At 34.9% G+C, this 16,011-nt stretch overlaps 2 protein-coding genes and 1 non-coding gene across 3 annotated transcripts; 2 read left to right on the top strand and 1 right to left on the bottom strand.

Moving 5' to 3' along the window:
- Window positions 1–9,259: 9,259 nt before the first annotated feature.
- Window positions 9,260–10,306, top strand: LOC127812717 (uncharacterized). The gene has a single exon (XM_052353241.1). It carries the CDS (start codon window positions 9,260–9,262, stop codon window positions 10,304–10,306), a length of 1,047 nt encoding a protein of 348 aa, XP_052209201.1.
- Window positions 9,674–9,780, bottom strand: LOC127813793 (small nucleolar RNA R71). The gene has a single exon (XR_008026199.1). It is a non-coding gene; the product is annotated as a small nucleolar RNA R71 (small nucleolar RNA).
- A 6-nt stretch (window positions 10,307–10,312) lies between the features above and the next one.
- On the top strand, window positions 10,313–11,088 carry LOC127812718 (uncharacterized). The gene is made up of 2 exons (XM_052353242.1): window positions 10,313–10,490; window positions 10,595–11,088. Exons 1-2 carry the CDS (start codon window positions 10,313–10,315, stop codon window positions 11,086–11,088), a joined length of 672 nt encoding a protein of 223 aa, XP_052209202.1.
- Window positions 11,089–16,011: the final 4,923 nt, after the last annotated feature.

Here is a 16,011-nt window from a genome sequence, read left to right on the forward strand (position 1 = left end):
AAAGCACGCATCAATTGAGGGGGTGTCGACTCATCATCAACCTAATCCGAACTCGAGGCATTGGTGAGCAAATTTGAACCCGAAGGGCTCTCAATGTGAATAATCGGCCCAAGACCCGAAAAGCTTGGTGCATTAGTATCTTAGCTCAAAGAGCCCGACGCATCAAGAGCTTGATCAGAGGACCTTGGTTCGACGGCTACCTTACTTATTTTTCGCTAGAGAGCCACCTTCTCGGCCTTCAGCGGGAAGGAGGTGCCAGTGACAACTATAGAAATTGATCGGGCATGAATGGGACCCTTCGGCTTCACAGTAGTGGCTTTCCCCTTATTTATAAGTGCCTCAAAGGATACCCCGACACTCTTCTCTGTCGTGTGCCTCGTAACCTCTTCCGCCATCAAACTAGACGCCCTTCTCCCCGAAACACAAGGTCTCGATAAGAGCCATTGATTAACAAAAAAAAAAAAAAAACATAGACACAGAGTGGAAACATACCCATATACTTGGACAAAGCCAGAGGATCCCCCCAAACTCCACGAGCTTTGTAGATTCGAGTTGGGGAGGGGGAGAACGTAAAGGCATCCGCTAGGGTTTGCCCCTTCGAATCAAGACTTTCATACTCTACCTCCATAGGAGGATTCGGCTTCGGTTATGAGTACAAGGGGTATTTCTCCTTACCTCTCTCGTCTAAGAAAAAACTGAGTTCTTTCTTATTCGATCTGACCTTAAAGAAGTCATCCTTAAAATGTTTGAGGGACGTGGTAAAGGCCTTCAACATCGATTTCCATGTACGATTGGTCAGAGAAATCCAACCACCTCAGTAGACCCCTTTCCTGTAATGACTCGTCAAAAGGCCTAGAATTTATTTAAGTATTTAATTAAGAGAATTTTTCAATTAATTATTTAATGTGGCAATTTAGATTTTTAATTGAGAAATAGAATTTAATGGCATTTAATTATTTAAGAATTAAATGCAAGGACATGAAGGTAATTCTGGAGTTTCATTATTAATTAAGAGTTTTAATAATTATTTCTTTTAATAGGAATTATTAATTATTTAGTTAAAGTTATTAAGAAATTGGGAGTCCATGCGTGAGAAGGAGAAGGTTTAAGAAGTCTCCAAGTTTAATTAGGAGAAGGATTTCAAGTTATAAAGGGAGTGTGATCTAAGGCTTTTATGTCTCTATATACCCCATTAGCTATAGTTTTCTTCATGCCGTGGAGAACAAAGAATTGAAAAAGCTTCAACAGTGTCTTTGCATAGGAGGCTTCTGTCGAAATCGTTCTAGTCGATCAAGTTATCAAGGGAAGTATCTATCCCTGTAAACCATTCTTACGGGATCATGATTCAGTATTAATCTCAGTTTTTTAGTAACTCTTCATTTGAGTATCAGTTTTTATAAACAATGCATGTATATATATATATGTGCATATACAGTGAATTCTTGTCAAAGTTACGCATGATTTAATAGCGATTCAATCAAGTATAATCCTTGAATCATCCTTGGTATTGTTTCTTGTCAATTGGGTTTTGTTTTCCCAAAATTTTATTTGGAATGGTGTAGATTTGTTAGTTTTTGTTTCAAGGCAGAGTCTTTGTCCTAATTTAATCAATTGTCATTTTAGTAAACTTTTTCCTTTATAACGACCCCTTGTTATATCGACATCATTACGTCTATTTGTTCATTTTCTGTGAGAACCTACGACGGCACAACTTCTTACCGAAGTGTCCCACTTAACCATACATCCGCTCTCCTGGTTTAAGCCAAGGACTGTGCCTATTTCATATGACTTATTAGGCTTTCGAATATGTTGGCAATGTGTCAGTATGAACACATAAGACAAGATTGGCCTCTAGCAAGGCATCATGCCTACCCAATTATTTAGAAGGATTCATAATCTGCAACTAACCTTTCACGAGAATGGTTACCGTGTAATTCGATCCTTTCATCAATGTATCCTATGTGATCTCAAGTTGGTGATGTGTTGCTTCATTACAAATACATAAGTTTTCTTCGGTCTTCCGGATATTCTCACTTAATAGAAAGTGAATCAATAACTCCTTATTGATCTCTTTCACCATAGCCATGGATTTAAAATGAATATCCATCGAATGCACCTTAGATACATCATCCTCTATCAAGGGATAGACAAGTCCCATCTTGGCTATGCACCGATCTCCATAAGCCTTACGATATACCCAACGATCGCCCACGTGCAGCCTTTGTCTAGGTCCATCGAAACGATGTCAAAGCATATCGGTCTTCTTATGAGATGACTGTGATAACCTCAGGTTTAAGGATTAGTTACACCCATCTCGTATGAGAATACCATCAACATATAAACAAAATGGATTCTCATGGCGAGTCTTGTTAAGTGACACATTCTCTAACATTGGTCACCTATGTAATTGTCTAGGCATCCTCATGCCTATGGGTGTGAGACCCTCATTGCTATCACATAGCACATACAAGTCTTACCGCAATTGTCAATGTTCATTCTTAACATTGCTATGACTTGGGACGTTTAATGATGTCTAGAAACTGTGATGCATTATCTCACGTTTTTATAGATTAATCACAGTATACATCATATGGACTTCTATCTAGTTTCATCCAGTCATTACAATAATAACAAGAAACTAATAAAATGACTTCTTGTGAAATTAAATAACTCCTTATTCAATAATAAATATGATTGCAATTGTCAGTGTACAACATGCCTAATTTGATTGGGTCTAAAGCACCTACACTAGCAATTCATGTTCGTTAAAAATATTTACAGACATTTAGATGTGAGCCCTCATATCCGGATGGGTTAATTAGATCATATGAGTAGCATCCGGATGGGTTAGAGGCTATCCGAATGAGTGAAAACTTTATGTGAGTGACATCTAGATGGCCTATATGCATATTCAGATGGCCCTTGGGCATATCCGGATGGTTTGTATCATATCTGGATGGGTCTAGTGCCTATTGTGAGTAATATTTGGATGCCTTAGAGTCGTATTCGGATGGGTCTATTATTTTCTGTGAGTGATATCTGGATATCTTGGTTCATATCTGGATGAGTTTTTAGTATTTTGCGAATGATATCCATATGCCTTCGTCATGTATCCGATTAGGTCCAGTATATCTGGATGCCTCCTTTCATATCCAAATGTCTCTCTCTCAAGTTGAAGAATCGTATCCGAATAAGTCTCCTAGAGCATCCGAATGCCTTATGAGATATCCGAATGTCCAGAATCATATCCGAATGTCCTAATTCTTATCCGAATACATCCCAGCATATCCAAATAGCTCGTTCTTTGTCCTTCCAGTGTATCCAAATGACTTTATTCCTATCCAGATGGCTCTCTCATATCCAGATATCCTTCCTCATATCCGGATGGGTTTCCCCAGATATGACAAAGTTAGTGCATTTCTTACCTATCGAGATAGGGTAGCCGATTCATGCCTTAGCTCAACTGTACATCGAAGAAATAGTTCGATTGCATGGAATCCCTACTAGCATAGTATTAGATCGAGACCCATGATTTAGGTCAAGATTTTGGGAAAGTTCCCACAAGTGTATGGGAACACAGTTGAAGCTCAACACGGCTTATCATCCTCAGATCGACGGACTGTCCGAGCGAACAATTCAAACGCTTGAGGACATGTTGAGAACGTGCGTTCTAGATTTCTCATGAAATTGGGAGAAACATCTACCACTAGTAGAATTCGCTTACAATAACAGGCACCATAGTAGTATTGAAATGGCCCCCTACGAGGCGTTGTACGGGCAAAAATGCAGAACTCCACTTTGTTGGGTGGAAACTGGGGAAACTGGATTGATTGGACTCGAAATAGTTCAAACCACCACTGAAAAGATCAAGAGAATTCAGAAGAAAATGAGAACAAGTCAAAGTTGTCAAAAGTCATACGCTGACCAACGAAACAAAATTTGGAATTCCTAATCGGTGATAAGGTATATTTGAAGGTTTCCATATTCAAAACAATGATTTGAGGGAAAAAGAAATGAAAACTAAGCCCAAGATATATCGGTCCATATGAAATTTTGGAGAAAATTGGACCAGTAGCCTACAGAGTAGCTTTGCTAGTAGCATTAGCAAATATCCACAACGTGTTCCATGTGTCCCAACTATGGAAGCACGAGCCCGATTGACTGCTACGCTACCCTGCACATTTATTCATCAAAACTATAACCAAATTCATCAAACGTCAATCCTCTTATTAAAACAAGTGTAGGACGATTAAACTCACCAGTGTGCGAGTGTGCATGTAGTTCAATTTTAAATTTATATTTCAGTGAGTCCGAGTCGGTTCACAGGGAGATTATTTATGGATGAAAATAAAAATCACAGAATATTTGGTTTTAGTAGGTGATTAAGATGATCTAAAGACTAGAATTAAAACTAAACTAAAACCAAATAATTCCCGATTTAATAGAAAAGATTAGCAATATTCATCTGAATTAAGTTTTGTAGATCTGTCAATAATTTTAGTTCAAGATAATGATAATTCTTGTTTAAGCAATTTCCATACATGGCATGAAAATTCTAAGTTAAGCAATTACCATAAATTGAATTATATTCCAAAGACAGAATTTATAGATACAGATTAATCATTTAGGCTTGGGTATGAAAACATTTTCAGGTCTAGCAATCTCCATACATGGCATGAAAATTCTAAGTTAGGCTTATACTCCAATCCAAACTCAAAGATACACTATATACACATTGCTCAAATTAAATTAGATTAATATTACACATTTGAAGTGCAACTTTCTTTGGGAATCATTAGCATTGGACATTATCCTTGCCTTAACCCAAGATTGGATTTAGCTACTCATCTTCATTTGAAAATAAATCGGCAGGAATTTAAATGATAGGAATTAGAAGACAATATTTTAAAGAAAATATTTAACCGGTCATATAGGAGGTGTATAATTAAAAGACAATATTTAACCGACCATATAGGTGGTGTATAATTAAAAAACAATAATTGAAAGACAATATTTAACCGACCATATAGGCGGTGTATAATTAAAAGACAATAATTGAAAGACAATATTTAACCGACCATATAGGCGGTGTATATTTAAAAGACAATAAGAATAACATAACATAACTATATGGAAACTAAAGTTTGAAGATTTGAGAGATAAATTCTAAGAACACAACTATACAAAAACTAAAGTTGAAAATTTGAGAGAAAAATTCTAAGAACATAACTATGCTTTCATTATATGAAAAATTGGATCATTACAAATGTAACCAAGTGAGGTATTTATAGCCCACAAGATGCAATGGAGACTACACAAAATATATAATTTAATAATATAAAATATCTAAAAAAAATAAAATATCTAATTTAAAAATACAAAGATAAATAAAATATCTAATTACTTAAAAAGTTCAGGCCAAAGTGTAGTTCTTGCAATTTCGTGACTTGATGTAAGCGATGATGTAAGCAACTTGTGGGACTTGGGCTTTTCTTTGTTTTGGGTTTAGGCCTTCCTTGTGTTGGGCTTGGACCTTCCATGTCTTGGCTTACAATCCATATATTATATTTATTTTTTTATTTTACATATTTTGTATATATTTTTATATTAATATTTTTAAACCTGCACATAATCACAAAATGCATAATAGTATTCAATTTAAACCATTTTAAGATCAAAATAATGGTGAAATTATAACAAATTTTTTTACAAAATTGATCATTAATCACCGATCCTACTCAAGTTCTTCAAAATGAGATCATTGAGATATGAAATGACCTGACTTACCCCGAAGAGCCAATTCAAATCTTAGATCAAAGGGATCAGGTCTTAAGAAACAAAGTTATTCCATTGGAAAAGGTGCTATGGAGAAACCATGACGAAGAAGAAGCCACTTGGGAACACGAGGAAGAGATGGAAATTTCTTATCCACATTTGTTTAGTCTTGAGAATGAGTGATTTTGAGGACGAAATTCCTTTTTAGAGGGAGAGAATGTAATACCTTGTGTTTAATATCAAAGGTATTTTTGAAGTTGTGGGGTTAAAATGAAATTTATCAAAGTTTTGGGTCAATGTGTAATATCCAAAACATGAATGAAAGGTAAGTGTGTAACGACCCGTTAGAGGGCACAATATTTAATTAGAATTATTTAATTAATTGTTGAAGTATTTGATTAAGAGATTTTGCCAATTAATTATTTAATGTGGCAATTTAGAGATTTTGAAGGAAAAAATAGCATTTAATTCTATTTAATTTTGGAGTTAAAGGAATTTGCCAAGGTGGCAATTTAAATTTTTAATTGAGAGAATAGTATTTAAATAGCATTTAAATGGCATTTATTTTGTGCAAGGGCATGAAGGTAATTTAGGAGTTTTATTATTATTTGAGAGTGTTAATAATAATTTTTGTATTTAAAGGAGAATGAGAATCTATGTATAAGATGGTTTTGGTTTAAAGTCTCCTACTTATATTAGGAGAAGGAATCCGAGTTGTATAAGGAAATTATGAGGGCTTTAGGGTTGCTCTCATTCTCTATATATATATATGATCCCCTAGCCATATTCTCCTCACACCAAAGAAGGAGAAAGAAGTCTGTGAGTTGATGAGCAGAAGGTTAGGCAATAGTGTTTGCATAGAAGGCTCTCGTTGAAGTCATTAGAGTCGATCAAGAAGCTTAAGACAAGTATTCTTCCTGTAATCCCTTCCATTACAGGTTCATATCAGTTTTTCAAATTATTCAAGTTCTTCATTGAGTTCTCAGATTGTATATCAGTTGTAGTGCGTGTATATATATATATATACGTAAACAGTGAATGCATAAGATAGATGTGCATGAGTTATACAACGATTCTTCCAAATATCATTGTTGAATCATCCTTAATGTTGTTTCATTCCAGTTGGGATTCACGTTTCCAAGATTTCGTTCAGAATGGCATAGATTTATTGAGTTTTGATCAAGAACATAGCCTCTGTAATTGTTCGTGTTCATCGAAAATAGTTACAGATATCCGGATGAGTTCTTCCATATCCGGATGAATTTTTCAAAGCTTGTGAGTAGCATCCGAATGGAATAGAGTCTATCCGGATGAGTTAAAAAGTTTTCTATGAGTGACATCCGGATGGCCCTTGGGCATATCCGGATGGCTTTAGCAATGTATCCAGATCGATTGTATCACATCCGGATAGCCCAGTAATATTTGGATGCTTCGTTTTCGTATCCGGATGTGTCCAGTAATGATTGTGAGTAATATCCGGATAACTCTTGTTCATATTCGGATAGCCCAGTAATATCTGGATGCTTCATTTTCGTATCCGAATGTGTCCAGTAGTGATTATGAGTAGTATCAGGATGCCTTGAGTCGTATACAATTGTGTCTAGTTATTGTGAGTGATGTCCGGATGGTTCGTGTTGTATCCGGATGTGTCTAAGGTTCTTCGAGTATGATATCCGGATGCTGATGTGGAAATTTATTCACACATTTATTGGTCATAATTGAATAGTGTTTTAAATATTTTATATGTGTTTTATCTATAATTGTCTGGTATTTTGAGTTTCTTTTATATATATTTAATTTTTAATTTTTTTTTGTTATTTTACATGAATGTTACCTTGTGTTTGGGTTGAAAAAAAATAATAAAAATAAAAAAATAAAAATAAAAAATATATTATAAAGTTAATATTATAATATAAATGAAAAATAAATATTATAAATAATTATAATTAATAGTATATTAATTATTAATTATTATATTATATATTATATATTATATGTGCATGTGTGTGAAGTGGCGTGAAGTTGGACTTAGGGAAGCATAGCCATATATGTTATATATTATTTTATTAAATTAAGTGGTGTGAATGTGGAGTCTTCGGGCTCTAAGTGAAGTTTATATATATATATATATATATATAATAATAACAGGGGATTTTGGGTAGAAAACTTGAAGGCAGCAGCGGCCAAAGGAATTAAGGATTTTGGGAAGGAAGTAGTGCACAGTGAAGGCTTGGAGACAGCGGCGCACGACTTGATTGAAGATAGAGGAAAGCAGTGGACAGTGCAAGCACTACGAATGCAAGCGAGAGATTGTTTAATCCAGATCTGGGCTGGTCAATTTCTATCTTCTTTTTCCTGATTTAATTAATTCTCTTATGATTCTACTGTTATTTTGAACTTTAATTAATTCTGTCATGAATTAATTTGTTAAATTAAGACCATGTATTAGCCGAAACTATGACGATGTATTTTTTATAATTTTATGTGATTGAATAATTGGATTATGTTGAGTTGTGTGATATTGAATTTAATGCTTGTAAATAATTGACCACTATTTACATGATTTGATACCTAATCTTGAGACCAAAAGGAGATAGTTTGGAGATTGCATCATAGGTACCATACACCATAAAGTAAAACCGACTAGAAATAGAATTCAGTTTCTTTGTGCGACTTTTAGCGATACGCTAGGAATTTCACAAATTATAATGCGTTTTCATTTGGTTAAACTTTCATAGAAATATAGGAAGTTATTAAATAAGAATAGACTCGTTATAACCTAGAAATAGGATAACGAATGCATTAGGAGATTTCACCGTCATATATTCAATTTACCAATTAATTCGCATAAAAATATATGATTTTCATTGCATAGCTAGGTTCATACATGTGTCTTAGTTATTAAAATCCACTTATTTCTTTGATTCAAGTTTCCTTTCAAATCAATTTTATTTAATTAATTAATTAATTTACTCTTTTTCTTCTGTTCTTTATTAAACCTGGAGTTTTTTATTGTTTAAATAATAAAGAAAGTTTAAAAATTTGATATTTGAAATCTTTCCTCGTCGGAACGATATTCTTATTTACTATTATATTACTTGTTCGACCCGTACACTTGCGGTATATTTTAAGGTGATCAAGTTTTTGGCACCATTGCCGGAGACAGTATTTTTCAATATCAAATTAAAAAATTTTCTTTATTAATTTAGACTGTATACATTTTTTTTTTTTTTTGAGTGTCTTTGTCTTTTGTGATTTTTTTATTTATTTTTATTTTATTTTATTATTTTTGTTATTATTATTATTTTATTTTTTTATTTTTTTATTTTTTTTTTTTGCCTATCTTACATTGTCTTGTTTTACATTGTAGGCTGAGTTGTGCATGCCAAGAAATCGTAAAGAAGTTCAGCCATTTGATCCAGAGATAGAAAAAACCTACCGAGCAATAAAGAAAGGGATGAGATTAGCACGACAAGTAACAGTCATGGCAGAAAATCACAATCAGAACCAGAACCAAAACCATGAGCAAAATCAAAGTTTGCTACGTGATTATGCCATGCCAGACCCAGTTGGAGCTCGAGCCAGCATACTAAGACCAGCAGACAATGTCAATAACTTTGAGATCAAACTAGGACTCATTCAGATGGTTCAGCAGGGGCAATTTGGTGGAAATCTAACTGAAGATCCAAATGCGCACTTAGCAAACTTTTTAGAGATATGCGACACCATCAAAATGAATGGCATCAGTGATGATGCAATCAGATTGAGGTTGTTTCCTTTTTCGTTGAGAGATAAAGCTAAGGTGTGGTTAAATTCCAAAGCTCCAAATTCATTTACCACATGGGCAACCGTATCACAAGCATTCTTGAGTAAGTATTTTCAGCTAGGTAAGACTGCTAAACTTAGGAATGATATTACTAGTTTTGTTCAATTTGATGGTGAATCTTTGTATGAGGCATGGGAAAGGTTTAAGGAATTGCAAAGACGGTGTCCACACCATGGTCTGCCTGATTGGTTAATTGTGCAGACATTCTATAATAGTTTATCTCATTCAATTAGAATCACTATAGATGCTGCCGCAGAGGGTGCATTAATGGGTAAGTCTACAGAGGATGCTTACGAGCTGCTTGAAGAAATGGCTTTCAACAATTATCAATGGTCTACTGAGAGAGGTATGCCTAAGAAAGCCTTAGGTATGTATGAAGTTGATGGCATTAATATGTTAAACGCCAAGGTGGACAATCTTGTAAAAATGTTTGGTAAGTTGGGGAATGTCAATGCTGTTTATTCTAATTTAAATTCTGCCAGTAATTGTGATTGGTATGAGAACTCTCACTTGGGTTCTGATTGTATGCAGGTTGAGCAAGCACAGTATATTTCAAATTCTAATAGGCAAAACCAGCAAAATAACCCATATTCTAACAACTATAATGTAGGTTGGAGAAATCACCCTAATTTTTCCTGGAGGGATCAGGGCGGCAATAGCAATTCTAGGCTTAACAATTCTCTTAGTTTTCAACCAAGACCTTAAGGAGTGATGCAACAACGACCAAAAAACAAGCAGTCTTGGGAGTTGGCAATTGAAAAGTTAGCAAATGCCACTGTGGATAGATTTGAAAAGCTGAAGGCAAAAGTAGACCAGATGGCCAGTTTCAACAGAAATTTGGAGGTTCAATTGGGGCAAATATCAAATGCCATAAATTCGAGAGATCAAGGTAAATTACCAGCAAAACTGAGGTGAATCCAAGAGATGAGGTCAAGGCAGTGACATTAAGAAGTGGTAAGCAACTTGGTAAGGTAAGTAGTGAACATGTTATAGGGGATGTTGATAAAAAGAATAATGTTGAGATTAGTGATGAGAATGAGCAGAACGAGATGCCACCCCTAACACCACCTGTTAAGCCTTATGTGCCTCCTATCCCTTTTCCTCAAAGGCTTAAACAAAACAAGGTTGACAAACAGTTTGAAAAATTTCTTGAAGTTTTTAAGCAATTGCGAATTAACATTCCATTTGCAGATGCTTTAGCGCAGATTCCTGCTTATGTACAATTTCTAAAAGAAATTATGTCAAACAAGAGGAAGCTGGAGGATTATAAAACCATTGCCTTGACTGAAGAATGCAGTGCTGTGATTCAAAAGAAGCTGCCACAAAAGCTGAGAGATCCAGAGAGTTTTTCTATCCCTTGTACTATTGGTGATATTGATTTTTCTAAAACTTTGTGTGATTTAGGTGTAAGTGTTTCATTGATGCCTTTATCTGTGTGCAAGAAACTTGGATTGAAGGAGATTCAGCCAACTACCATTTCTTTATAGTTAGCTGATCGGTCGGTGAAGTACCCATCAAGAATTCTAGAAAATGTGCTTGTGAAGGTAAAAAAAAATTATTATTCCAGTTGATTTCATTATTCTGGATATGGATGAAGACATGGAAATCCCTATCATTCTTGGACGTCCTTTCTTAGCCACAACAGGAGCTGTTATTGATGTGAAAAATGGTAGGTTAACATTGAAAATAGGTGAAGAAGAGGTAGAGTTTGATTTATTTAAAGTAGGTAAATACCCTTCTTTCACTGATCATGTGTTAAGAATAGATTCTATTGATGAGCTAACTATAGAGGTTTTTCAGACATAAATGCCTAAGGAACCTCTCGAGAATTGTTTAGTGTGTGCAGGAACAACGAGAGATGACAATGTGGAGATTGCACAAGTAGCGACTGCTTTAGAGAGTCCATGTGCCAAGTTTAAGCACAAAGGTAAGTATTTTGAAGAGTTAGGAAAAGGTAAGCCACTCCCTCCCCCTTCTAATGTGCAGACACCAGTTGTTGAGTTGAAACCATTACCACTCCATCTCAAGTATGTGTTTTTAGGAGAAAATGATACTTTACCTGTGATTGTAAATGCTTTTTTATCTGATAGTCAACTTGACAAACTGTTGCGTGTCTTGAGATTGAGAAAGAATGCCATAGGATGGACAATTGCTGACCTTAGGGGGATTAGCCCTTCAGTGTGTGTACATAAAATATTAATGGAAGATAACCATAAACCTGTCATTGAAAATCAGAGACAGTTAAATCCTAACATGAAAGAAGTAGTGAGGGCTGAAATTCTGAAATGGTTAGATGTAGGAATTGTTTATCCTATCTCTAATAGTGTATGGGTTAATCCAGTGCAGGTGGTACCTAAAAAGGGTGGGATGATTGTTGTGCATAACGAGAATAATGAATAAATTCCCATGAGGACAATAACTGGTTGGAAAGTTTGCATAGATTATAGAAAACTAAATAGTGCAATAGTGCAACCCGTAAAGATCATTTTCCTTTACCTTTTCTTGATCAAATGCTTGAGAGACTTGCTGGGTATGACTATTATTGTTTTCTTGATGGTTATTCAGGGTATAACCAGATTCCAGTAGCCCCCAAAGACCAAGAGAAAACCACCTTTACCTGTCCATATGGCACTTTTGCATTTCGTAGGATGCCTTTTGGATTATGTAATGCACCTGCTACATTCCAACGTTGTATGATGGCCATTTTTTCTCATGGATGATTTTTCTGTTTTTGGCTCTTCTTTTGATGATTGTTTGGCTAATTTGTCTCAAGTTTTGCAGCGGTGTGAAGAAACCAATCTTGTTTTGAACTGGGAAAAGTGTCATTTCATAATGCAAGAAGGCGTTGTTTTAGGTCATAAAATTTCTGCGAGGGGAATTGAGGTGGATAGGGAAAAGATTGATATTATCAAAAAAAAATGCCACCACCTACTAATATGAAGGGAATTCGGAGTTTCCTTGGGCATGCAGGATTTTACCAACGTTTTATTAAAGATTTTTCTAAAATTGCTAAACCTTTGTGTAACCTGTTAAATAAGGACGTTGTCTTTGATTTTGATATTGATTGTTTAAATGCTTTCAACAGGTTGAGAAAGGAGTTGGTGTCGGTACCTATCATGGCGCCACCAGATTGGAGCTTACCATTCGAATTAATGTGTGATGCAAGTAATTTTGCTTTGGGAGTTGTTCTTGGTCAATGAAGAAACAAGAAGTTGCATGTTATTTATTATGCTAGTAGAGTTTTAAATGATGCTCAGTTGAATTATGCAACTACTGAAAAAGAATTGCTTGTTGTTGTGTTTGCTTTTGATAAATTCCGATCTTATCTTGTAAGTTCTAAGGTGATCGTGTATATGGACCATTCAGCAATCAAGTACTTGTTAACCAAGAAAGATGCCAAACCACGTCTAATCCGGTGGGTTTTGTTATTGCAAGAATTTGACATTGGCATCACAAGAAAGGTATGGAAAATGTGGTGGCAGATCACTTATCTAGATTGGAGGTGTAGTCCCAAGCCAATGACGTGCCAATCATTGATTACTTCCCCGATGAGTAGTTACTAGCACTATCAATGGTTCCATGGTATGCCGATTTAGTAAATTATCTGGTGAGTGGCATTATTCCTCTTGGCATGAGTTACCATCAAAAGAAAAAGTTCTTGTGGGATGTGAAACAGTATTTCTAGGAAGAGCCACTGTTATACAAGCATTGTGCTGATGGCATGATTAAAAGATGTGTGCCAGAAGAGGAGATTCGAGATATCCTTGATCATTGTCATTCCTTAGAGTGTGGTGGACATTTTAGTACCCCCAAAATGGTGGCAAACATATGGCAGTCCGGGTTCTATTGGCCAACCATGTACCAAGATGCTAGGCAGTATGTGGTTAGTTGTGATAGTTGTCAACGAATGGGTAACATCACAAAGAGGAATGAGATTCCTTTGACTAGTATGATGGAGGTGGAGCTATTTTATGTGTGGGGAATAGACTTCATGGGGCCGTTTCCATTATCCTTCAACAATCAGTACATTCTAGTCGCTGTGGACTATGTCTCCAAGTAGGTTGAAGCTATTCCAACCCAAACAAATGACTCTCGAGTGGTGATGAAATTTATGAAGAAGAACATCTTTTCCAGATTTGGAGTTCCTAGAGCCATTGTTAGTGATGAAGGTTCTCACTTCTATAACAAGTATTTTGATACATTGTTAAGCAAGTATGGAGTAACACACAAGGTTGCACTCGCCTATCATCCGCAAGTAAATGGGCAAGTGGAACTAGCCAACTGAGAGCTAAAGCATATTCTGGAAAAAACTGTGAGTCATTCAAGGAAAGATTGGGCTACCAAATTGGATGATGCACTTTGGGCATATCGGACAGCTTTCAAGACACCTTTAGGCATGTCACCATATAGACTGGTCTTTGGGAAGTCTTGCCACCTACCTGTTGAGTTGGAGCACAAAGCATACTGGGCTATTCAAGAGCTGAACATGGATTTGAAGGCTGCAAGAGAGAAGAGATTATTACAGTTGAGTGAGTTGGAAGAGTTTAGGATAAATGCTTATGAGAATGTCAAGCTTTACAAAGAAAAGACTAAGTATTGGCATGATAAGCATATCTTGAAGAGAAATTTCGAGATTGGGCAACAAGTACTCCTTTTTAACTCACGATTGAAATTGTTTCCGGGCAAGCTTCGGTCTAGGTGGTCTGGGCCATTCATGGTGACAAAAGTGTATCCTTATGGAGCAGTTGAGGTACATAGCGAAGCGACTGGTGCATTCAAAGTAAATGGGTAGCGATTGAAGCCGTATTTTGTGGGCGACGTGGTACCCAAAGGAGTCACTTACTCCTTGAAAGACTCCAATTCTGGTTGACCTTGCAACAGTCCAGCTAATGACTATAAAAAAAGCACTTCTTGGGAGGCAACCCAAGCTCTTTTTCCTTTTTGTTTTTATTATTTCATTTTAGTTTGTTAAATAAATATGGCCAATAACCCATACTTATGATATTGTGTAGGTTCAAAAGAAAGGAAAATAAAGCTGATTCAATTTGGACTGGCATGGGTATTCGTAACGCTCAATTATGTGGCCAGGGGAGTATTCATTTTTTATTCTAGTTCTTCTTTGTCTTTCACATTGAGGACAATGTTTTAAATAAGTTTGGGGGGTGGAATTATTAATTGTTAATACATGCTATTTGTTTTGCTTGAGTGTTTTTTATACGAAATTTTTTTGCGAAACTTATATCAGGTGCATATTTGGCCAACCCCTAAACTAGAAAATTTTGTGAAAGATAAAATAAGCAAAACTTGTTACTTGGAATCATGATTTGCATTTGGGTTCATTATTGTGTTTAACAATGAGTTTTTAATTTGGAATGAACAATATCTTATAAAGTAAGATTAAGTATACTTGGGTTCTAAGATCATTGAAGTACATGTTCTTTGTGAAGTTGTGTGAGTTGTGTCACTTTGCATGAAAGATAAATGTACTGCTTTTCTTGTAATTATTCCTTTTGAGATATGCCTAAACAAGGTTTAAGTAAATAGGGTGAATAATGTTGAGCAAGATGGAGCATAAAATGCACTCGTTCAGTTAAAAGAAAAGAAAAGAAAAAAAATGAGATGGAGTATAAAATGCACTCGTTCAATCAGAAAAAAAGAGAGAGAGAGAAAAAAAGAAAGAAAGAAAAAAAGAGAAAAAAAAAAGAACCCTACTTTACTACCTTTGTTTATAGTAGTGAGAAGGGATAGTTGCAAGAATAGTTGTTGCACTATTCGATCGTGCGGGTTACATGAAAAAATATAATTGAGTTTAGAATTTTGTATGGATTCTTGAACTAAGGAACATAAGTATGCTTAGTTTCCTTTATTTGCTATTATTACATTTTAGATTAAGGATTTAAATGTGGGCATAACAAAGGATTTGAATGTGATGAATGATTTCAATCATAAGTTTTGTGTTTGAGTATAGAATTTATTTTCTTTACTTGAGGACAAGCAATAATTGAAGTTTGGGGGTATTTGATGTGGGAATTTATTTACATATTTATTGGTCATAATTGAATAGTGTTTTAAGTATTTTATATGTGTTTTATCTATAATTGTTAGTATTTTGAGTTTCTTTTATATATATATATATTTAATTTTTAATATTTTTTGTTATTTTACATGAATGTTACCTTGTGTTTGGGTTGAAAAAATAATAAAAATAAAAAAATAAAAAAAAGATATTATAAAGTCAATATTAGAAATTAATATTATAATATAAATGAAAAATAAATATTATAAATAATTATAATTAATAGTATATTATATATTATATTATTTATATATATTATACTATGTATATATATTATATGTGTGTGTGTGTGTGAAGTGGCGTGAAGTTGGACTTTGGGAAGCATAGCCATATA

Source organism: Diospyros lotus, chromosome 11, assembly GCF_014633365.1.
Source record: "Diospyros lotus cultivar Yz01 chromosome 11, ASM1463336v1, whole genome shotgun sequence".
Classification (NCBI taxonomy): Eukaryota; Viridiplantae; Streptophyta; class Magnoliopsida; order Ericales; family Ebenaceae; genus Diospyros; species Diospyros lotus.